This window comes from Pteropus medius, unplaced genomic scaffold (genome assembly GCF_902729225.1).
Source record: "Pteropus medius unplaced genomic scaffold, Ma_sr-lr_union100, whole genome shotgun sequence".
Classification (NCBI taxonomy): domain Eukaryota; kingdom Metazoa; phylum Chordata; class Mammalia; order Chiroptera; family Pteropodidae; genus Pteropus; species Pteropus medius.
The window spans coordinates 4,954,685-4,980,133 of NW_024356249.1; the positions used below are offsets into that span (position 1 = coordinate 4,954,685).

General features: G+C 35.2%; 1 protein-coding gene across 1 annotated transcript in view; it reads left to right on the forward strand.

The window, feature by feature from the left end:
• The window catches only part of MTPN (myotrophin), a 51,885-nt gene that overhangs the window by 13,551 nt on the left and 12,885 nt on the right, over window positions 1-25,449 (forward strand). The window contains exons 2-3 of the mRNA XM_039861039.1: window positions 18,901-19,014; window positions 19,816-19,899. Coding sequence (XP_039716973.1) covers window positions 18,901-19,014; window positions 19,816-19,899 — 198 coding nt within the window. The remainder of the gene's footprint in view (window positions 1-18,900; window positions 19,015-19,815; window positions 19,900-25,449) is intronic.

Here is a 25,449-nt window from a genome sequence, read left to right on the forward strand (position 1 = left end):
TTTTTGCTGGAGCCTGTGATCACTGCCGTTCAAGTGTGTCTTGTAATTTTGTCAGTGAAAATAATCAATTGGGAACATGTCTGCATGATCAATCTGTTAGATTTTAGAAGGTGATCACTTTGGTCAGGACCAACCTAGTATGGATTTTAACTAGTTATAGGAAATTGTTCTTCAAAACACATTTAAAGTATTTTATGAGCAGGCATTATATTTATTAAATATGTGCTCATTAAATAAGTGGTTATTTGTTATGGATATTATTGTACATTACTTTGAAATAAATTCATATTTGTAATATTGAAAGTTCGATGCATTTGGGGAGACAAACTTTTCGTGTTAACTTTGCAGAAAATGTGTAGAGTAAGAGCATCTCAGATCTGCTGCCTTTCGGTTGTGCTTTCGTTTTGTTTTTTTGTTTTTTTGTTTTTTTCTGTATTGTAAAGTTCCAGATAAAGTATTAAAGCATTGTCACCTTCCTGTTTGCTTTGCCCCTCGGTGGTAGGTTACACGTTAGAATCCATTGCTTTGTTGTAATTTAGAATTCTGGTACTGTTTACCCACTCATGTCACCAGTGCAATATAAAGAATGCAAATATATGATTCTTTGGGCAAAGTTATATCCTAAAGTAAGGGCTTTAACCTTGAGGGCCAGGGTAGAAAGCAGGACAGAGAGAGGATCGCAGGAAAGGAGGGACCGTAGCATTCATCTGATTCTCAAAATGATCTGTCATTTAAAAAATATTCAACACTGCAGTCTTAAGGAATTCTGAATCCTAACTGGGGAAAGGTAATACTTAGCTGTAACTGAAATATTGGGGACATTGACTCAATTCTATAGAATTTGTTAAATTTAATAGTTTGGCTGCATTTTATCAGTCAGGTGTCCAGTATTAATTTACATGCTGTGCTACAAAATAGTCACACATATGCTAATTTAGTCTACTATTTGTTAAGTAGCTTTTGAGGACACTGGTTTCTTGTGACAGTACAGTATGTACTTATGCCTTAGAACTCAGTTGCAGCAAAGTGTACATGTCTTCGAGATCAAAGGAAGAGAATTATGTTTCGTTTTGCCTAAATGGAGAAAGCCTCAGAAAGTTCCCTACAGGAATCAGGTGACCATTTCATTTAGAAACAGTATAAAGAATGCTGTCCCATCTGAATGTTTATTATTCAGATGAACCAATACTGTGTAATAGTCGTGTAAGAAGTACTATGATATCTGGTAAATATCCCCACCAAATCACACTTTTGAGATGCATATAAAAGATTTTGCCATTAAAGGCAGGAAATCTGAAACTATTAAAATTAGACCTCATATTCGTAACTATGTTTTTATTCCATATTAAAACTATTTAGGAGAATAATTTTGAAAAAAAACTGGAGATTGAAAAAAGCTGAGAAAAAATCTGATAAAAGGAAGAATGAGACATCTAAAAAATAGAAATAATAAGTAAACCAGACTCTTCCTGACCTACTCTGTATTTGGATTACAGTTATTAGAGATGTCACACTTCGTATCGCCGGGCCTGTACCTAACCTGTTTCCCCTTGTTCGCCTTAAACTTCCAGAAGCTGTATATTTGCAATGAAGCAGAATAGTAGCCCACAAGAAGAAAATTTACTCTCTGGACCATATACATGATTAGAATAATGATATCTCTAGAATACTGATAAAGCAAACCAGAGACCTTATACTTGCACTGTTTTATGCAATAAATATACAATAATAATGATATTCTAATGGCCACCGTTTAGTGCGAGGTGATTGCCCAGTGCTTTGTCTCCATTTTCTCATTTCATTGCCATAAAAAATTTGATTTAAAAAAAGGCTTCATGAAAGATTGTTTTTGCAGATTAAATTAGACTTGAAGAAATTCAAATAACTCGTTCAGGGTAATGAGCTCGTAAGTGGCAGGGCCAGGATTTATCTCTAGATTTGTTAGAGTCCAGAAGCCACTCATTCCATTATACGAACATGAGTACTTTTTAAAAGATTGAGAAGGTAGAGGAGGGATGAAGTTTCCATTTTTGTTTGTGTGATTCAGCACAAGCCTGTTGTCAAAAGAGAAATTTTCAGAACCATAGTGACCATAGTCCAGCTAATGCTGATCAGGTTTACAGCCATTACTTACTTGACATGATGACCTTTGTCTTTTTTGTTCACATCTGTATTTTTACCACTTAGAATGATGCCTAGCTCGTAGAGGGAGCTCGTGTTTGTTACGTGAATGACCAAATAAATGACTAGTGATTTAAAAACTCTTTAAAGCTCAAGGTCTTACAAAAGATCTATGGTTGTGTATACTAGGGTAAGAGGAGTTTATATAGAAGGGGCTTACAGTTCTTCTCTATCCAGAAAGCAAAATCAAGATCAGACGAAGCAGTATCAGTTCCATGTGAAAGTCATGGGCAAAATTTGGAGTCTAAATGGCAGGAAAAGAAGATTGTCCAAAGTTTAAACAGGAAAAAGGGTGCTAGCAGAGGCAGAATGCGGGTGAACCAGTTCACCTCCATCTTGGCATTAGCAAACTGGCAGAGAAGGGATCCTAATCTGGAGGAGAAAAAAGGTAACATCACCACAGGCTTTAACTCTTGTCACTCAGTGCGTTGGGGGTGCTCTGTGTTCCTAGATGCTATTAACAATTTAACTTAAATCATTATAAGAGGGCTTTACCTTTGACACAGAACATTGCTCATTATTTTTTTTCATAATTTATTCTTCAAGAGGAAACAAATTATTACACAATAGCAGTAAAGCCAGGTTTTAGTTTGCTGGTTTCGTTTAAAATGAAAGATGAATCAGCAACTACTTTTGACATAAGATATTTAGTAAGACTGATTTTTTAAAGTAAACTTGGAGATTTTCAGCACTTAGTCTTGAAAGTACTCTCTGTTGTTAATTCTTTTGTTTCTGTTCTGAGTGTTCATTTTTATAGGGATGTACTTTGAACAGTGTCAGGTTTGGAAATAATTATCCTAAAGGAATTAGTAATGGAGTATATATGTATGTGTGTATGTGTACATACACTACATTATAAATACTGGATTTTTTTCCCTCACACATTGAGAACTCTTAAATGAACTCTTAATGCTGATTTTTACAAAACTAGAAAACTTGATCTTTGAATTTGAATTCAGACATTACGAGGTTAATTTTCTTAGGAAACAAGATGGATAAGATGATGTTTCTAGATAGATTTTTTAATGGATTTTTAGATTTGTAAAAACTGTATTACCTTTCAGCTAATATGAAAAGTTATCAGAATTAGTATTCTTAAATTGTTTTATTGTTGTCGCAAGACCTAGGCAAAATTATAAATGTTTTCAGAGTCTAATGTGAAGTAAAAGAACTGTGGCAGACTTTTAAAAGCCTATAGTTTCATATTAATTTAACTGTCTCACAGAAGCTCGCTTGTTTTTTCGTCAGTCATGGTTCTATCTGTAAGTAATAGTCTTACCTTTAATATAATAATATTTTGACCTTTATTTTCAAAATAGTCTGTAATTCTAGTATTGAGTACCTATATGTTCCATCGGTAATTCAGGACATTTAGTATTGGTTTGGTTGTGTGTGTGTTTATTCTGTGTTTGTATTGTTATTTTTGTTGTTTATTCCTTTGGTTTTCTTGTGTTGTGCTTGTGCTAAAGTTTTTAGTATTAATTTTTAGTTTTATTGCATTGGGATTAGAGAATGGATTCTATAAGGTTTTAAACTTTGGAATGTGTTGACGTTTTCTTTGGTCTGTCATAATCAAGTTGTGTTAATATTCAGTGGAAGTAGAAGGTAGTTTAGATAAAGGCCAAAGTTTGATCTATATTAATGTAATTTCTTTAATTAATCATTATATCTGCTATGTCCTCACCTGCCAAAGACAGATAATTATGGCAGAGTCTCACTACAGTGCTATTTTTGTCAGGATTTTTTGCTATTTTCACATAAAAATTCATGACTTAAATATTTGTAAAATGTAAAATGAATGTCTTTTTACCATTTTCTACTGTCATATATTAATATTGTATTTGTTTTTAGATATATGTGCCCTATATATTTTTGCCCATTTTTTTTATCTTTTTCACATTTTTTAGCACTTTGTTTTTAGGTGTGTCTCTGAATAGCAGCTTCTAGTTAGACTTCTGTTGCTTTTTCTTGTTGTATACAAAATCCGAGATTGATTCTCTTTTAAATTTGATAGTTAAATCTGTGTTTATTGTCAAAACTGGTCAGTTTAAATTTTCTGCCTTTTAGACTTTGAATTTACTTTGTTTAAACTTACATTTTGCCCTTTTTTTAACTGTAGGAATTTATTTTCTTGGCTTCTTTTTTTTCCCCCCACAACTTAAGAAGTATTCATCTTTTTTAGGCCTACAAGAACTTAAATTTCATTAGGAAAAAAAAAGTTTGAGTTTAAAATTTGCTAAGTTAACAAATAAGCAGTTGCCTTTGGTTTTGGTTTTTCAAAACAAAATTATCTGTGTGGCTTTAATTGCTCATAAAATGATGCACGCTCATTTTAAAAATATAATATCGAAATTCAGAAAGTGAGAGTATCCTCAATATCCTGTTCTCTAAAGATGACTTAATAAATTTGTATATAACATATACTCTGTAGTCTCTGAAATTTTATGATAATGTGTAAGCATATGCTGATTCTAAATTTTGAAGTAAATCACACCTGCTTTATTCACTCAATAATATGATCACCTCCCCATGTCAACAGTACAGTACTTGAATGAGTTACCGTCTCTGTGCTTTGGTCTCCGTGTGCAGGAATGGTAATAATAATAGCTTTTGTGATAATTAAGTGAATTAGTGTCTGGAAAACTTGTAACGGTGCCTGGCACATGGTAAGCATTCAAAGAGTATAAGTTATTTTCATTTTGATTTTAAATAATTCTGCTTAATATTTCCAGAGGATATGCCATCATTTATTTAAAAGCCTCCAACATACAACGTTTAGTTGTGAACATGTCACTGAATAAGACCCTGTCTGACAGAATCTAGAAGGGATTTTTATGTCCTCATCTACTTTCTGTTTTGTATAAATGTGTAATTGTATATGGCTTGTTAAATTGTGTATTTTTTCTCTCAAGACTCATTTTCGACATCTACATCTAATTTTTAACCATATTTGCTTAAGTAAAGGCTTGCTTTTCTTTCATCATTAATTCTTTTTTGCCCAAACTCCTCCTTCTTATGTCCTAAATTTGAATTCATCTCTTTTGTTTCACTAGAGTAAAAGTTCTCAAAGTACTGTAAGATCTCTGAGGGCCCTGAGACCTCTTCACAAGGTCAACGAACTTCATGCTCTGCGACATCAAAATCTGTGATATCAGATACTTTATACTTTGAATGAATCTTTTACCCATGTATGCTTTCCAGACTATGTTCATAATATATTACAACTTTATTGGCTCTTTTCACTGTGATGATACTTTTACTGATGGTGCAAAAGTGAGTAAAACTATTGTGCGAATCAAAGCATTTGCACCAGGTCACTGCTAGTGATCGTGAACTTAACCCCCACTTGTACGCAGTTAAAAATATGCCAGATTCACTTCAGAATGCCCTTGATGCAGCACTAAAAGTTCACTTTTAATAAATTCTGATTACATAGTACAGTTCTTAGAGTCGCAACCTGAAATGGCTGCACTTTTTTTTTTTTTTAGTGAAACTTTTCGGGGGGAAAAATGATCAGCTATAAATTTAGTTAGTCAGACTTGGCTATTTGACTGACATTTTCTTAAAAATGAATTTAGTGAGCTGTCAGTTCATGGAAAACAACTAATACTTTTTAGTGAAATCGGAGCTTTCAAAAAAAAAAATACAAATTTTGGGACGTTTATATCTGCCATTTTGGGCCTGACAGCATCCTAGTACTTAAAAAGCTTTTGTGGTGAGATTGGAAGTGATATCAGTGAATGTGATTGTTCTGATATTGTATAATTCCTTATACAATATCAACATTTGGAAGAGCTGCATAAACCAATATTTTCTAAGTGACTGATGCATGACATTATAAAATCAAGCATGGATAAAAGATCCATTCAAAGTGCAAATAGACTGATAGATTTTAATGTAACAGAGTATAAAGTTCATCAGTAGTTTCAGATTCCACACTGTAAATACCTTTAACAGACTATTGCTTATTAAATTTTGGGGTAGTGTCAAAGAGGAATATCCATAATGAACTGAAAAGGCTGTTAAAATGTTTTATTTGTTCAGCTACACATCTGTAGGAGGCCAAATTTTCTTCCTATAGTTCAGCCAAAACAATATATCAGAACAAGTTGAATGTGGAAGCAGATATGAGAATCTAGCTGTCTTTTATAGAACATTAAAAAGATTTGCAAAAAAATGTAATGAATACTACCTTTCTAACATTTTGGGAGGGAATATGCTTATTTTTTATTTTTAAAAATCTCTGGTAACATATAACATTTCTTTTTGTTCTTTCTAAATGAATTAATATATAAAGGTTTTCTACTTTAATTCCTAATTTGATAACTACCCATAGATAAACCCATATAAACACTCAGAGTAGTGTGGCTGGTGTATTTTCTAATTTGCTAATACCCAAGACTGACTTTACACAGGAATATTGATTCGCTTGTTGTGGAATGAAGGAGTCAGAATTGATTCTCTCCAAATTATAAACCAGAATCTCCACATTCTGCTTGCCTCCAACATATTTAAGAGACGTCTCCCAGGTTCTCCAGTCAGTGTTAGTAACTCTGCTCAGAGGATTATACCTGATCCCCAAGCCCTCTCCGATATCGTTACTATAGGTAGTTAGTTTCTCAATCGTCCTCTGGAATTCAGTGTTGTAGAGCAGTCAAAAATAAGAGAACCAGGCCAATTTAATTTTATATTAGCGTTAAAGTGTTTTTTACCCTTCCTTCCTCCCGCCACCCCCCCCACTCCCTTTCATGTAAAACAGAAATTACAAAGCTGTATTAATGAGGGGGAGGGGTGGAGCACTGAATTTCAGCTACAATACAGTGAGCTTTTATGATATGCACCGTCAGGTCTTCGTTGAGCTCAAAAAGTTTACTTTTATAACTATTTCTGTTCCCTTTTTCTTGTGATGTCTTATTTATAGGTTTGAACATCACACTTGTAATGATCATCTTTTATAAAGTTATTTTTATTTCTTGTTACCTCAGTATTCTGTGAGAATTTCTTAAGTTCTCAGTTCTTTGAGTTTTCTTCATTTCGGTGGTGGTACCAACTCTACTGACTTTGGTGCACATTTTAATTTTCCAGCCGCAGTTTTAGCTTCCTCCATATATTTCACTTTCCCAGCCACCTCCCTTCTGCAATCAGCCTGCATCTCCGTTTGTTCACTCTGTGTACTTATTTGCCTGTCTCTTCTTAACATAACTTCCTTATAGAAACCATGTCTTTTGGATTGCATTTTCATTGTGCTGTAAACGCTTTCTAAAGTTAAGTTTCTTGAGTTTTCAATTGAACATTCTTTTTATTTTGCTATGTGATTAGTCTTTTACACCCCCATATTGTTTTCCTTCAGCTTTTTCGGGTTGTCTTTTTCTGTTTGTCTCCTCAGACGTTTGGACAAGCATATCAGGGTACATTTCCCTGAGAACATATTATTTACACCGGAGGTCAGTTTGCTTTCCTTTTCAGTCCGTGGTCACAATTTAGGTAAAGTCAGAACTTCCAAACAGTATTAGCATTAGGGTTTAATGTATCTCTCTCGGTTTTAACTTATTTAATATTTTCATTGCATAGTTAAAAATATGGAATATTCTATTTAATAATTTCCAAACAAAATTAGTGGCACACTCACCTAATTTTCTTGAGAATAATATTGCCAGGTCTTACTTTTAGTGAATTTCACCATTTTATGGTCTCTGAACTGAGCGTGATCTAATTCTGTACTTCACATTGCAGCACCTTGACCCAGTCATGTATTAGTTTCTGTATTGAAGGCAGGCATAGGCAGCGACTATTAATATTTTTATAAACCACATAACTTATAAGTACACTTCCGTACTCACCAAGGCAAAGTGTTAAGATTATTTTTTCTATTTTGTGACCGATTTTAGAAATGTTAAACTACAGGAAATGTGTGCTTCAGAATCAGTAAAATGTGATGTTGTTCTGTTCTATAAAAATAAGAACTTTAATGTTACAGGGTATTTAGTGTTCAAGTGCATACCCAGAATTAGAAAATTTAAGTAAAGTATGGCACAACTACTTGACAGAATATTATGTAGCTTTCAAGAGTTATAACAAGCTATCTCATGTGTTAAATAATAGTATGATTATAAATTTAAGAAATTTTTAAACATTTTCATAGAAAAAAAAACAAGTACAGAAAGGTAGTAAAAATGGTTATATTTTGGATAGCAGGACTCACTAGAAGAAACATCTCTTATTTTCTAAATTTTATGTAATGAACTTGTTATTTTTTAAATGTGTATTTGGTGGCAGTGATGTTGTTTGTAACACTTATGAAGGGATTACTTAGAAATAAGTCCTGCTATACCAATTTTCTTTTTTTTTGCAATTCCTAGAACGTTAAAGGAGATCTCAAACATTTCATTGAAATTTGGATGTTTCAGTGATATGCGTGGGGGAATGATGGCAAAGGATGTTTGGGTGAGAGTGTAAAGAACTAGATTCAGGATTATTTATTTGAATGGTAGTGCCCAAATACACTTCCCCTCTCTTTATATAGCAAACTGAAGGAAGTTTCCTGAACCTTGATGGGGATTATCCTTCAGTATTTTCTTATTTAATTATTTTATAAATATCTTAGTGGTGAGGTGCAGCTGGAGCTGGGGTGAGGGGAATGAAGACTAATGAATTCCTTTTAGTAAGAATCTAGAAAGAATTTGGCAATGTGGAAAAATAAGATGAACGTCATAAGATTGAATGGCAATTAATGGCCCTACATGTATGCTCAGAAAATCAGTAACTGAAGATTGGATAATAGCAAATCATATAGAAAAAAAATTCATTTTAGTTACAATGTGATGTGGTTGCTAAACACAATTAATAATCTAATGTCATTGACACATTAGGAATTGCTCGTTTCATGTGTCTCCAAGGGATAGAACCAGAACCAGTAAACAGTGGTTTCCCAGCATTTAAAGCAGGAATAGACTGATCAGTAAGGTTTTGAGTTGCCTTTCATTAGAGAGGTTCAGTTGTAGGTTGGGCATACACAAGCAAGGATTCAAACACAGATGGGTGGTTGAATTAGATGGCATTCAGAGGCCTTTCCAACATTGAGATTCTGTGGCTTTTCAGACATTCTAGTATTGTTTTTAAAATACCTCTTTGTGAAGTGGTATTTGTTTTGGTAAGCAACAGGTTACATACTCTGACAAAGATGGTATAAATGACTGCACTAATTCATTAAATTGGGCTGTTGTGTACAAGTCACCCATGGATGTTATAGGTGATATATTTAATAAGTAAGGCATTTTCCATCCTTTAATGGAGTTTTCATTAAGCTTCATAAATAACAAATACCTAATTGAATAAAGAGATATGTAGTAAGAGATATAAACAAGAACTATGAGGATTGAAAGGAGGGAATTATATATCAAGAGTATCAGTAAAAAAGGGTATTGAGTAAAAGTTTTATAGAGAAAATAGATCTCGAAGGGTCAGTAGATCAAGACCTGAGTAGAAGTTGGGGTAACCATGCCAAAGAAAGGCAACAACAGAAATTCTGCCAGAAGTGAGAAAGCACTCGTGTGTTGAGAACAGTGTATGTGAGTAAAAAGGCCAGGATGGTAAATCTATGTCGTATTAAAGATGACTTGAGTGTCACCACGAGGATATTCTATTCAGCAAAAGGGACCAGTTGAAATTTTTTGTGAGAAAGTAGGGTGATCGGTATTAACTCTTTATGAACATTGGTTTACTTGATTTAAATTTGTTGAAATGTTGAAGATGGAAAATTGGATAGAAAGCTAATCGAATGAGAGCTGCTGAGGCCTCTGATAAGAATAGCGATTGACATTTATTGAGTGCTTACTGTATGCCAGGCACCTTAATGTTATTTTAATAAAGCTTCACAACATTGCTGTGTGATACTTTACAAATTAGCAACTCCTGAATTTCAAATTATCTTACGGGAATTTCATACACTATAATATATTAATTCCTTCAGGCATGTTCTCACGCATACACATGCGCGTACACCCACACTCTCCAAATCAATAGACACAGTAGCAAATACTGTTATTTCTTAATTTAGCATTTTATAATATGCTACCGTAATCACTTAGCAATCACGAAGTACTAGATTTGGCACTGTGAAATGTGGTTTTCATTTAGAAATTTAAAAAGTATAAGATGTAGTCTCTGACCCTTAATGGCCTTTAAAATTTGGTTAACAACACAAAGTATAAGTACATGAAAAGTTAAATTGCCATAAAAGATAAATTGGCAGTTAATTAAGTTATTGAAGCAGCAAATTCATTGAGTCAGAGCCAGGCCTCCCTGTTTTATCCCAAGCAAGTAGCACAGTATATAACTTATGGTAGTTTCAGTAAATATTTGTTGAATAAATTTAATCATAAACAGTGTCTTTCTCTGATGTTTCTTCATCTTTTAAAATTCAGACTACTTTTGTTATAAACCAACTCAAAGTAATAATAGATTTAAAAGGAAAAACATTTTAACATTGAAATGTACATATACAACCTTTTTACATTTTCACATCATTGCATTAATCTTCCTCTTAATCCAGCTCGTGTGGAAAGTTAAGTGTACTGCGCTGGCCATTTTCAGCATCTAGTCTCTTGAACTACTTTGTTTTCATAGTCAGAAGTGCAGAAAAACCTCTTTTTTGGACTAGAATGTAAGAGGGGGAGGGGAGAACAATTGCAGATCAACATGATCAACCACATACCTTTAACCCAGCGGTGCCCAGCCCCTGCGCTGTGGACCAGAACCTGTCCTCAGCCTGTTAGGAAGTGACAGGCTGCACAGCAGGAGATGAGCAGGAGCCTCAGCTCTACCTCAGATCATCAGGCATTAGATCTTATAGGAGCAACAGTCCCTAGTGCCAAAAAGGTTGGGTACCGCCGCTTTAACCCATAAAAGTCAAACGCATGAGAACTAACTGTAAAAGATTTTAGGGGTTATCTACTCCAGCCACTGATTTTTCAGTGAGGAAAATAATGTCTGCCAGGCTTGTTACTTCTCCAGTATGAGCCGTAACAGAGGTACCTAGAGCTGGGGCTTCCGTCTGGTGCTCTTCCACAATTTAATGCTTCTCTTCATAGAAGTAGAACTTAAAGCGGCAGTGAAGGATAGGTAAGACGTAGCTAGGAAAATGCATTCTAACAGGGAAAGGTGTTCCTGACATCTCAGGGGTCACGGCTCCCTTTGAGAATCTAATGAAAAGTGACGCAGACTCTACCTAGAAGATTGTATACACATACAAAAGAATTTGTGGACTCTTTGAAAGTCTTTGTAGATTGTCTGGTGGTCTGTAGATCTTGAAAAAAGGTACAGAATCAGTAATTATCATACCATATCCATCCAGCAGAAGTAGGTGAGACTGAGTCAGATTTTAGGGCACTGTGCTCTTTATAGCCAGCTGTCTTCCAAGGAGTTACTCTAAGCCACAGAGTAGACATGGCCAGAGTTCCTGAAGTATCCGTGGGCAGGAAGAGGGAGAATAATAGCTATGGATTTTGGGTTGTGGGTTTTATATTAAAACAAACGACACATATATGCATACGGCACATGCATATTCATGCAGATGTATTTGTATGAATTTTTAGTTTGCCTGTTTAAGGTTCTGCTTTCAGATTCAGAAGCATCTCTCTCTCCTTTGCTCCTTGGAATGCTGCAATGAAAAAGTTTGAGAAGTACTGGGTGAAGAGTTAGTGGGGTAGGATATTTTATATTTTTTTGAGTGGATGAGGTATATAGCACTTAATATTTACTTTGTCAAGGTAATCAGTGAATAACGTTTTTATGAGCAGAAACCCTCAATTCCACTTTTTTGTACTGTTAACATGCCTAGCACAAGGCTCGAATCATGGTTTCTCAGTATATACTAGTTGATTTATTGATATGAAAGATAGAACTAAACCATTACATTGGTAAGTTTTTAGTCAAATAAGAAAATTTATCACTGTAGCTGAGGCTTTTGGTTATTTAGAACAGCGATACTTGAGAAATGAAAACATGACTTTCCCAAATGCTGGTAATGTCATTTAATTTTCAAAAAGTTGAAAAACCTGTCCAGTGTCCAGCCCTAAGATGTCACTCTTTGACATTGCAATAAATGATTGTATAATTAGGTTCTTCTCCCAACTTAGAACTCACCGGCAAAATCATGTAAACTAGTCATGCATTATCACTGGGTTTCGTTTTTGTCTTTGTTTTTCTAATGCTAAGACTAATTCCAGTTAGGACCAGGGAAGACACAGAGAAGCTAATCTTGAGTTGTTAGAATATAGAGTAATCGTATGACTCTTCTTGGGTTGCATTTGCTTTAGAATTTCACATAAGCCTTTCTCCTCCCCACCGTAATCTAAACCCCTTTCTTATTTGAGAGGCACCAGGAGCTAGGTTGACCACGGTGGTTTTGGATGGCGTGTATTTAAACTGGCCACCAGAAAATGAAGTAATATTATTTCATACCTGCAATATTACATATATGTGTTATATATTACATATCTGGAATATACCATATTTAGAAAAAATAAGAATAGCTTCAAAACTTAGAAGAAAAATACGGTAAAAATACAATTTTAATATAAAAATCTATGTTGTGTATTTAACAACAAATACGCTTCATGTTGCAATGAAAGGAAGGAGAGTAAAATGAAACTGGATAAATTATTCTTGCTAAAAGGGAAAGGTGAAACTAGATGGGCCTGGATGTGATGACAAATTAAATTTGTCAGCCTGCTTTACCTCAGCTGAATATGGCAGATAGAAAAAAACCATGTGCCGAGTTATTCGTGACCTGCCTGGTTATTTACACACATTCCATGGTAAGAATGTTATTGCTGACAAACTCTGTGAGACATACTACTACATGGTGAAGTCTTTAAAAACATATATAACCTTTGTCCCTAAGGAAGTAGTATTCCCTCCAAATTCTGTAATCAGGGTATTTCTATGTAGATATTATTGTAAGAGTGTATAAGGATAACCAAATTTATCAACTATTTGAATTATATATGACGACAATCTGAAATCATAACCTCCAAAAATTTGTTTTAAACATCTCGTAGAAGTCGATAAATCAAGAGAGGAAACAGGGAAGCAGCAGGCAGAGAGGAAGAGGAAAACTACAGTAATGTATCACTGAAGCCAGGAGAGTGTTTAAAAAAGGAAGGAGCGATCAACTTTGTCACAGTCAGGAGGTCTACGACCTTTTGCATTTCGTAACATGGAGGTCATTGATCTCAGCAAAAATGATTCTGGCATGGTGTTAGGGATTGAAGTCAGATTAGAATGGAAGGTGAGAAATTGGAGATAGCAAATATAGACAGTGTTTTTTGGAAAGTTTAGCCATGAAAGGAGAGGAGAGAGAACAGTAACTCAAAGGTAGGTGTCAGGTCCAAGGAGAGGTGTTTTCCTGTCGCTGTTTGCTTTTTTAGTGGAAGAATTGTGAATGGCATATGCTGATGAAGAGGCAGTAGAGCAGGAAAGGTTGAAAACACTGGCAAGAAGAGATAAAGAAAGGTGTAAGCTTTCTAAGAAAACAAGCAAGGATAATATTCAAAACATATAGGTGAGGGATGGGCTTTAGATAGGAGAGGATTTATCAGTTGTAGGAAGATGAGGTAGAAGTTCCTGCAGGAGGTAATGTCTGAAGGGAGTCTTCTGTGTAAAGAAGGGTATGAGGTTATCTGCTGAGAATGAAGGGGTAGGAGGAGATAGAGAAGTTCAAGGTTTATGAAAAGTAGAAGAGATGTACAGTAGTCTCATGGAAAGTGGCAGAGTAAGATAAAAAAGAACACATGGTAAGATTGTCCTGTAATGCTGAGAGATTTGGAATTGTGCAGAAAATTTTTCTCCTCTATCCCTAGAATCCGGGAGAGAAAATTAGGATTAGATTCTTCTCTTTAATTGGTGATGTTTCATGAAGTTAGACTCTAGATTACAGAAGAGATATCTAACTTCTCCATTAGATGTCCCTAAGGCCTGGAATATGGGTGGAGGGTAGGGAGAAAGGAACTGGATAGGTCATTATCTCCCTTTCCTATTTTACCACCACTGCTGAAGTTACCGGCTCTCCAGACTGCTGAAAACTGGGTGAAATTGTCATTCAAACCCCCTACACTGGTAAACGTATCATTGATCTCAAGTTACTGCTGCTGTTACTAGATAACTAATGCATTATCAGTGTTTGCTTGAAATGGAAGATGTCATGTATGACTTCCAAGTCAGTTGCTTGAGCAACTTTACCGTTTGCGCAGTCAAAAAGCTTCTATTATGTAAATGTTTACTCTGTGTCAGAAGCGATGCTAGGCATTGGAGATGCAAAAGTCAATAATGGAGACTTGGTACCTGACCCGTGTTCATAGAGGACACAGATACAGGCAGTTTGCATAGAGTGTGGTATGTTATGACGAGATACTTAAGGCACACCTGCAAGGGTCACGTTGCTCAAAGTTGAGGTGGTTAGAGAAATTTCCAGGAGAAATGTTAGTAAAACTTGATTGTGAAGGATGAGTAGGAGTTAGATAAACAGCAGGCAAGCAGGGCGGAATGCTGTGAGAATTGAAGTTGGAAAGGTCCTCATGGGCTAGGAGCAGTGGATAGTAGTCATATTCCCTTTTTTGAAGGGAATGATGCAATCCTGTTTTGTGTTTAGAAAGATCTGTATAGCCATAAAGAATGGAGTAGGCAAAATGGGGCTGGAAGTTGGGATACCAGTTGTTTTTTTTTTTTTTTTTTTTAGCAATCCAGACCATTGTTTTGATCTTTGAAGCCCACCACCCAGCTTGTAGGATTCACATTGATTCCCTCTTAGCCCATTTTAAAACTTCTTGTTTCACGTTGTTAGTTGAGTTACAGTATATAGAAGTCAAGAGCTCTTTGAGTCTCCCACGAAGATACTGTTGGTCATCCCTGGCTCCGTCCTACCTGAAATCTTGATTTGTTAGCACCTCATTTTATAAGAATAGAGCCACAGAGATTTGATTTTAGAAAAATTGATGTTATTGAGATTTAATTGAAATACAACAAATTAGAGGTAAAGTATACAATTTGATAAATTTTGACACGTATACACCCATGAAACTATCACCAATAGCAAGACAATGGTCATATCCATTAGTCTTGAGTGCCCTTCCTAGTCTTCCTCCTCTTGCCCTTCCTACTCCCTTCCCCCAGGCAACCACTGATGCGTTCGTTCTGTCACAACACATTTGTTTGAATAGTTTATAATTTTATGCCAGTACCACACTTTATTGATTACTGAACTTTTTAATCTTGAAGTCAGGTAGTGTTAGCCCTCCAGCTTGTTCTTTTTCACGGTTGTTTTGGCTATTCTAGATTGTTTTTGTTTCCATGTGAAATTTGGAGTCGCTTTGTCGATTTCTAAAAAAAAAATAAAATAAAAAAATACCTGCTAGTGTTTTAACCAATACTGCATTGAATCTATACATCAATATGGAGAGAACTGACATCTTTACAGTGTTGAGTCTTCCAGCCCATGAACTTGTTATATTTCTCTGTTTAGGTCCTCTCTAATGTCTCTCAACAACGTTTAGTAGTTTACAACGTACTGATATTTCACGTTTTTGTTAGATTTATCACTAAATATTTTATATATTTGGATACCATAGTAAATATTTAGTTTTGATTTGCAGTTGTTTATTGCTAGTATATAAAAATGCAGAGATCTTTTGTCCTGCAACATTGCTAAAATTATTTATTAGTTTTGGTAGCTTTTTGGTAGATTCCTTTGGAATTTCTACATAGAAAATCATGTCATCTGCAAATAAGAGTTTTAATTCTTTTTTTTTCAAAATGGATGCCACATTTTTTCTTGCCTAATTACGCTGGCTCCAGTACAACGTTGAATAGAAATGGTAAGAACAGAAAGTCCTCATTCTGTCACCAATTAAGTATGGTGTTAGTTGTAATTTTTTTTTTTTTTTGTAGAAACCCCTTATTAGGCCACGGAAGTTTTCTTTGCTGAGTTTCTATCAGGAATAGACGTTGGATTTTGTCAGATGCTTTTTCATCTACTGAGATAATCATACAGTTTTTCTTTCAGTTTGTTAAAGTGGTGGATTGTATTGACTGACTTCAAATATTTAACCAACCTTATATGCCTTGGGTAATCCCAACTTGGTCATAGTGTATTATCCTTTTTATACATTATTAGATTCAGTTTGCTGAAGTTTTATTTAGAATGTGTTCATGAGGGATATTGGCTTGTGGTGGTCTTTTCTTGTAATGCCTTCATCCTGTTTTAGAATCAGAAATGCTGACCTCACAGAATGAGTTGGGGTGCTTCCCATTTTCTGGAAGAATGTGAAGAATTGGAATTATTCTTTTTATTCTTAAATGTTTGCTATAATTTACCACTGTAGCCACCTGGGGCTTCGGAGTTTCTGTGTGTCTTTGCCCATTTTTTTTTCTAGTCACTCTGGCTAGAGATGTATCAATTGTATTGATCTCAAAGAATTAGCTTTTGATTTCTGTGTTTTCTGTTTCCCATTTCATGGTTCCTACTCTGATATTTATTTTAAATACTTTATTTTTTAGAACATATTTAGGTTCACAGCAATATTGAAAGTAAAAGTACAAAGATCATTACTTGGAGATCTTTCTACTTTTGCGATAAGGGCAGTTAGTGCTGTAGATTGATTTCTCCATAAGTACTGCTTTCGCTGAGGCTCCGCAGGAGAGGACCCCCTCCTTCCTGTCAATAACACAGAGCTTTCCAGTGTTGTAATTTTTTGTCTGCTAAAATAAGAATCATAAAGTCGATGTCTGCAGGGACAAAGGAGAAGGTTTAAACACAACAGCTCCGTTTCATTTGCATGCTTGTACTAAGTAGGGAAGGAAGCTGTCAGATGTTTTGATTCAGGAAAATATCTTTTTGACAAAGCCATCTTGTCGATTACACACGACAGGTTATTTCTTTGCTTTGTTTCACTGACAAGATCTATCCAGTCAATATTAATAATGGAAGGGAAGTCTTAATGAAAGGAAAACTACTTTTATCTGTGAATCATTAAACAATATCTTATCCTTGCCACATTTCCGCAGTTCTGCGTAAAGGCTAAGATGATACACCCAATTGCTCTTATGATTTAGGTTTTTTTTCTAAAAAAGTATATGGCATTAAATCACATCTTTGTTTATATTTCAATTATGCAGAAACCTGCCTTCACTCAAGTTTGCATGGTCTTTTAGTCTTTTAGAACCAGTATAAACCAACATCAGGGATCCACAGAAATAGTTAACCTTTAACATTTTGCCCTATTAAGCACTGTTAGCTACTGATACACTAAAACCCTGTGCAATATGTCTTTTAATTCCCATTTTACAGGTAAGAAAACTAAGATTTAGAAAATGGTCTAAGGTCCCACACTAAGTGGTAGGGTTGGAGCTCTGACTCAGTCTCCAGTGATCAGAAGCACATTACACACCCTCCTTCTATATTATTTCGAGTATGTTTGAAAGAACACCTTGTAATGGTTATTAAACGGTAGGGCTCTGAACATCTCGATTCAGGATATGACTGGATGAGTTCACCAAACCAAGCTAGGTGAATAATATAGTAGTTAAGAAAATAAATTCTTGGTTACAGCTCTCCTTGCTAAAAACCTGCTCCTCAGTCTTCTCTCTTCTCCCAAATTCCATGGGGCTGCAGCCTTCCCCAGCGTGGCCTGTCTCCTTCTAAAATGTACTTTCAATAAATCTTACCTTAAAAAAAAAAAAATTAAACACTTTGCTACGGTGTAAAATCTGAACGTTACTTAAGAGGGAAGGGGCAAATACTGAATTGGAGGCAACCATGGTAGTATAGAAAGAGAATGGGTTTAGATCTCTGTTACTAAGCCACTTAAAAAAGTTATTTAACCTCTTTCAGCTTTAGACTTCTCATGTTAAATGGAGATTTTTCTCCTGTTAGGATTAAAGATAATGCGTTCAGCACAGTGCCAAACTTGTCGTGGCTGGTCAGTAGCCTGTATTTGTTGGAATCCTTAATAAAAACTACTTTTCGAGGCATTAAGTTCGTTTTTGGATACCACCCACCCCCATCCATCACCAAGATTAAGTTCTTCTGCTAAGTATATAGCGCTGAGTTCCTTTCAGTAAAGGCAGTTATATTTTGAAATCACGTTTAATCATGTGATTACACTAGATGCTAAGTTCCCTGCAATCAGAAGAATCAGGTCTGACTTTTCTCCCCATTGTCCCCTCTCTGTACAGTGCCTGCCATACAATAGAGCTTTAGTAAATGTTGAATGAATGAATTCTTAATAGCTGATACCGGTGACTTTGTGATAATGATGTGTGACTGCATCAAAGTAGTGATGCTTTCTTTGAAGAATTACAATAACATGTCCTATGGTCTGTGTAAAATATCAGTATTTTAACCCATCAGTCTCATGTGGCCACACCTTGGTATCATGCTGATTGAACTTCTTAGAAATAGAGCACAGTAATATATTTCATTACATTTAGCATTATTATGTATTGGTTTCAGCTTGACTACTCATGATTTGAATTACTCATACTGCGTCCTAACTGCTGTATTATGCAGAGTTCATTTTCAGTTTTTGGTTACTTACATCACTTTGCAAGAAATACGGTTGTTTCATGAAACTCTTACAGCTTTAAGAAAGTAAAAATATCAGGTACCTTCCCATCTTCAAACTACTATCCACATAAACATTTTCATTTGATTTCTCTTTGAAGGGAGAAGATGTCAACCGGACACTAGAAGGTGGCAGAAAACCTCTTCATTACGCAGCAGATTGCGGGCAGCTGGAAATCCTGGAGTTTCTGCTGCTGAAAGGAGCAGATATTAACGTATGTAAAGAGCATCGTCATTCTAGAAAAAATTCCTGTTGTATGCTTTGGGTAGTTATTTTCTAGAGATTTAGAAAATAGTTAACTTGTGGAAACTTTATTTTAAATAAGAATACAGTCTGAAATTATACCAAACTTTCCATGACTTAGAAATACATCATTGGGATTTTTAAGAATAAGCAGACAAACCTTTTCAAACCGAAGTTCAGGATGTTTCCCCCTTGGCTGTTGTTTTTCAAGTTCTAAAGCAAGTTGAGATTTAGCACTATCTGTAGATAGCAAATGGCTATCACCCAATGGAGCAAAGGACGTTGCAGTCATATAATAACTCTAAACTGGATTTTTGGACAAAGATCAGTAGACAAGCGGTCAGACGGGCAGTCAGCTCCTGACTCTTGCCTTTTATAGCTTCTGCACTTCAGAGTTTGGGGAAAAGGTTTAAGTACCCATGTCAACAAGTGAGATGAACTTTTCACATTTCAGGGCATACCATGTCACCTGGCCCGAGTGTGACAGGACTTCATGGCATTTCTACACTAGTGGGGAGTAGAGACGCAGAGGTAAACTAGTTACACAGTAAGTGGCAGAGCCCTACTCCACTCCACTGACTCCCAAGGAGAAACACTGCTTGTGGGCTTGGGCCTCTGGAGGCTAGAGACTTGTAGCTGGGAAGCGCTTTTGTATAGAAAGCAGATAGTTAAACACTGACTTTAATGTAGTCACAGGAGTCCTAATTAGATTCGGAAAGAAGGAAGAAATGAAAGCTAGATAAGGTGGTTTATCTCCTTTATTATTTCATAGGCTCCAGATAAACATCACATCACCCCTCTTCTGTCTGCCGTCTATGAAGGTCATGTTTCCTGTGTGAAATTGCTTCTCTCGAAGGTGAGCTCAATTGCTGATTTTCATTGCTTTTTCTATGATTGTGTAAGTTCAGTATTTGGTTGTTAATTTAAGTTTTGTTGGACATCAGGGACAGAAAGCTGGAAGTAGTATCCAAAACTGAAGTCTAGAACATTGTTACCCAAAATAGCTGATCTACTGTTACCAGTTCATGATGGGTAAGGAGCTTGGACTGGAATATAAATGAACCCAACTCTCTATCAAGAATAGCTTGCTATGGGGAAAAAAATAAAACGGTTAGCCGAACTCAGCATTGTACTTGATGTAGAAAATGTTGTCTTGGACTAGTAAGACTTTGCAGACTGGTACTAGCCCTAGTTTGAAATTTGTAAACTTTTTCTGTAGTACATACTGAGCAAGTTCATTAGAAGAAGCAGTTTGCTATAAGTGAGGGCTCTCCAGGTCGCCTGGTTTCTTGATATTATTGAGATCATGGTGAATCTGGAGTTTCCAGTGTTTTGTCTTTGCTATAGTAAGCTCTTAGATGGAGTTCAGAATCCAGCCTCAGGAATTAGTGAACCAGTTGCAACCATTCTAGCTGTGTTAGGACCTGCAAATGTTAGGAGACAAGAAATCTTAATAAGGCACAGATGTTAATCCCAAGCTTATTGTTTCATGGCCATACTCTAGGAAGTGAAGTGTTATTTATAACATTTCATTTAGCATTGTAAAATAAGCCCTGCTAAAAGAAAAATAGAAATTAAATGAATAAATGTATATAAAGCATTTTGCCACAGCGCCTGGCACATAAGTGTTGAATAGCTTTTCTTATGACTAAGACTGAAGAGGATTTTATGCTTCACAGAATGCAGATTTAAAGAAAATTGGGAGAGAAGGTAGTACAGTTGTCTTGTAATACTTTGAGAACTTTTTAAAGATACTGTTCTGAAAACAGTTAATTCAGGTCCTCTAAAACTAGGGTTTTTTACCCATAGCTTTATGTTAAACACAATTACTGGATTTCTTTAAATGTGTGGTTTTGCTAGTTTTGATATGTATCAACAGTAATTTTTAGGTACTACATACATACCATACTGGTGTAAGTGATGCATTTCTTCAAAAGCCAGTATAAAAGTATTTTTTTGCCCCTGGAATAAATTCAGAGTGCGTGGTGGGTGAGCTAGCAAAGGTTTCCAGTCACTGTCTCCCCGACACTCATGAACAGATTAAAAACCTTTGTAAACTAAATATTTTCATCCCTGGGGGAATATTTTTGCTTACTATATTAAAAAGTGGTTCTCGCAGGCTACAAATATTGATTTACAGTTCATGAAAAATTTATAGAATTCCAATATTTTATTAGGACACTTTGTGTTGCAAGTAAAGAGATTTTGTTGATGCACAGCCCAACCCCAGGTTTAAGCCACAGGACCAGGCTCTGATTTCCTTTTGCCTCTCAGCTCTGTTCTTCAGCATGGAAAAAAAAAAAAACAGATAAAAATACCGTATTGTATATTTGAAAGTTGCTAACAGTAGATCTTAAAACTTCTCATCACACACAGAAAAACTAATGATGTAAGGTGATGGACATTAACTAAACTTATTGTGATAACCAGTATATACAAATATCAAATCGTTGTGGGGTATGCCTTAATGTTACATGTCAATTATAGCTCAATTTAAAAACATTTATAAATCGGGATAAAAACAAAAATTGATTTCTTCATTCGTTTTTTTCTTTCCCTTACCTTTTCTACCCAGCCAAGGGTTTTGTTCTCTGAAAACAAAAACTCTCCTAGGTCCTTAGGTTCTGATACTTACTAAATGAAATGCCCCTAAGCATGCTCTTCTTAGCCATACCTCAAACTCTTAGAGCTGAACAATCTTTCTGATATACCTCTCTTTCTGTAGGACAAACAAAATAAGACAATTATTCTTGGGCCAAAGAGGGCCTGAATCATTCATTGTTCTATAAACTTGATGTTCCAGGTCACTGATACCCTGTGATTATGAGATTCCGTTGTTTAAGAATCTTCTGGCTTGATTTGCAGGTACATTAGGTCCCATTATGTTATCCTAGAAGGGTCTCTATAAATATGTACTCTGTGCTCAATTATTGGTTGTAAGTTGTACTTTTAACTAGTTTATTTTTTCTTTCACTTGTAGCTGTAATATTGTTCTTTTGTGTCTGAGCCTTGATTTTTATAGCTAAGTCAATGACATTCAAAGATGGCTCTATTGATGGCAGATCAATTTTAACCATGTAGAGCTATTATTTATTTTAAATGAAAGATTTTTAACCTTTATGAAAGCAGCCTTGTAAGATTTAGTTCTGCTTTTTCAAAATTAATTACTTTGATCTTATTGCGTAGGCTTCTTTTATGGATACCGTATAGTTTTGTTAGCCCATTTTTCTTTTTGAAATTGATTATACTCTTAAAAATTCATAGTTGCTAAAATAAGGCTGTTTCAGTGCTTTTTTTTTTAACGTTACTTTCACTATTATGAAGTCTGGTTCTGTTTTATCAAAAGTAGAATTCGTATGGATTATTATGAATTTATTTTAAAAGTACTTGAAGTTTACCAGATTCATTGACATTCCTAGAATATTATCCAGCTGGCATATCATTAACATAGGATAAAGGCCAAAATAAGAACTCAGTATTATCATAAGGGAAAAAGAAAAATCACAAAAAAACAAAAAAGTGTTTAATTTCAAATATTCTAGCAATCTTCTATGTAATATGCCATAGTCACTTACTGCACAGATTTTTTTTTAATGTAATGCAATTGAAGGTGAAATTTCTAATGCAAGTAGGAATTTAAAGCACTTAATTTTTGATTGTCCATATAGCAAAGGTGTTAAATTTTTTATTTTTACTCCTGTGGAAAAATATTAAGCAGTCTGTGTATGTAATCTCCGTTAATTTCTCACAACTCAAATACATAGGTATAATCATCTCTATTTTATGGACAAGGGAACCATTTCTTTCAGGAAGGTGATTTATTCCAAGATTATGACTCAAAGTCCATGTTCTTTCTATAAAAGATTGCCTTTCAGAATTACTGTCAGGGACAGTTATAAGAAATGAAACATGTATATTTCTGTAGATAAAAGCTATTTGACCTGATTTTTAATTAGTGAGCTAGTAATGAAACAAATGCAGAGAACACAGGTGAGACTTCAAGATTGAGGTCTAAGCAAATGCCATGGTACCCTTCCTCCCCCCACTCCCCCAGTAGAAAAGATGTCTATAAAAATGAATGAATCAGAACCCATGCGAAGGGTTTTGTTAGACAAAAAATTATAATGAATCCTTGAGATACAGAAAGCAGGAAGGATAGGGTTGAAAAAACATTCCCCAACATAAGCAACAGAGTATTTGTTGCAAAAGGCAGGAGCTGACCCAAGGCTGCTCCCAGCCCAGAAGTGGTCAGCACTCCCGAGCAGCAAGCAGGTGAATAGCGGGATGCACTTCAGAAGGAAGCAAATTAAACCCGAAGGGAAAGACTGAGAAGCAAGAAATTAGTAGGTGACTAGATCTAAACAAATATTACAATGCAAAGCAAACACTAAAGTGTATGTTTTTTAATAAGCTGGAACTACCGAATTGTTAGATGGAAGGGGGATGAGCAAAGCTCTTGGTACTTTCACCAAATCCAGAGTACATGAAAAACATTGCTAAAACTGGTAAAAAGAAATGAAATGGGTAAAAATGCAGGCTCGAGAAGCATCCTGGGAAATACAGCAGTAGCAGAGGAGTCAGAAGCCCAAGTAAGAGGGAGACCATATGGTCACTGTCATCATTTTGCAACTATAGCTCTAAGCTGCCATAGACAATAAATACAGAAACGAATGGGTGTGGCTGCATTCCAGCAAAACTTTACTTATGAAAAACAAGCTTCTGGGCCATAATTTGCTGACAGCTGCTCTGGCTCATGATTAGTTTGGAATTTATAGTGCATACCAGGCTCACAACTTCACTGCTCACTAGAAAAAATGATCCTAAGTGATACGGGTTGAGTGTGTATCATTCTGGATGCTTTTAATAGACTATGCTTATGCTTATTTGTTGAAACTTTTATTAATGTGCCAAACAAGAGCTTATAGGACAGTGATACGAAAGTTTCATCATTCATTACTCAGCTGGTCTCCTGATTAAAATCTCAGATACCTCAGTAATAGCAGTGTTGCATGAACATTTTGAAGAGTTAATCATGAAATGGTACTTTTGAACTATGGTACTTTTAGTCAGCGGACTTTTGTAAGTCCAAAATTTATTTTTCACATCTGCATGTATAATTTGATATCTTAATCGTTTCCATGCTTAAAGAAACAATTCTATAAGAAAAATAAGTTCGCTTGTGGCATTAATACACTATCATGTTAGACATTTCCTAATAATATAAAGTATTAACATATATCAAAGTTTCTATAATATTAAAATTTCTTATAAATTATGTAATGTCTTATTTATATAATTGATAATAAAGGATTTTAAGAAGTCAAGTATCCTTGTTCTCTAATTGTAAGGAAAATCATTTCTGTGGCGGAAGGGGACACATTTAAATATCTACTTCTCTTATTCTTTTAAAGATGTTAAGTTTGCTTTAATTTAAAATTTAGATAAGCTATGCCATTTACTCTAGTATGTGTTCATATTCCATCCCTTATGTGAAAAGTACTGCCTTAAAGATGACCACTCAACTTTCTGTATAAAAAATTCTTTTGAGTAGAAAGTTGTATCCCAGAATGAGAATCAAAATCTCATGAATTGAAAATTTAAAGTTTTAAAACGTAATTACTATTTTATTCTTACATTACAAAAATAAACTTGTATTTAAATTACAAACGGACATTTATTAGTGATGTTTAGCATACTAAACAGTATCTTGAGAGGGAACTGTTTTTCCTTTCTTTCCCTGCTTCATACTAGGTCAAAGAATTTATCTCCTTAGGAAGTCTCCTGTACCTTAAAACAACAAAAAATACATGGCCACTGGTTATGCAACTCATGTTGGTGACTCATACCTGTTTCAGACCACTGTACGTTAACGGCGCCTGCTTTGCGTAGGATGAGTGAGATACAGAACAAAGGTTTACGCAACTGCCTTCCTTTTATAAAGTTAAAACATTTAATGTACAGTTGCTGTAGGGAATAAAACATACTAAAAATTAGTTTCTAATAAAATATAGAAAACCACATCTGATAACATTGATGTGTTTGCTAAATATATTATCGGTGTTACATTTTTTAAAAGGCAGCCTTTTAATGATAAAGCTTGAATATCCCTCTCAAATACCAGCATTGTCAAATTCTTCCAGTGTCTGTGGTACAGATTTTGCTGGTTGAGAATCAAATGTGTAAAACTATTTCAGTCAAGATAGAATAAGTAAATGCTGTGTTCTCTTCTCACAACCACATCAAAATTACAACTAAATTATAGAACAGCCGTCGCTGAGAATCACCTGAAGACTAGCTAAACAGAAGTCCTCTAAGGCTATAAAGCAGCAGCCACGATGAAACCAGCATAGGGAAGAGGAGTCCCTATACTTGTGGCTGTGAAAACCAGCATTGATGGCATCCTTGT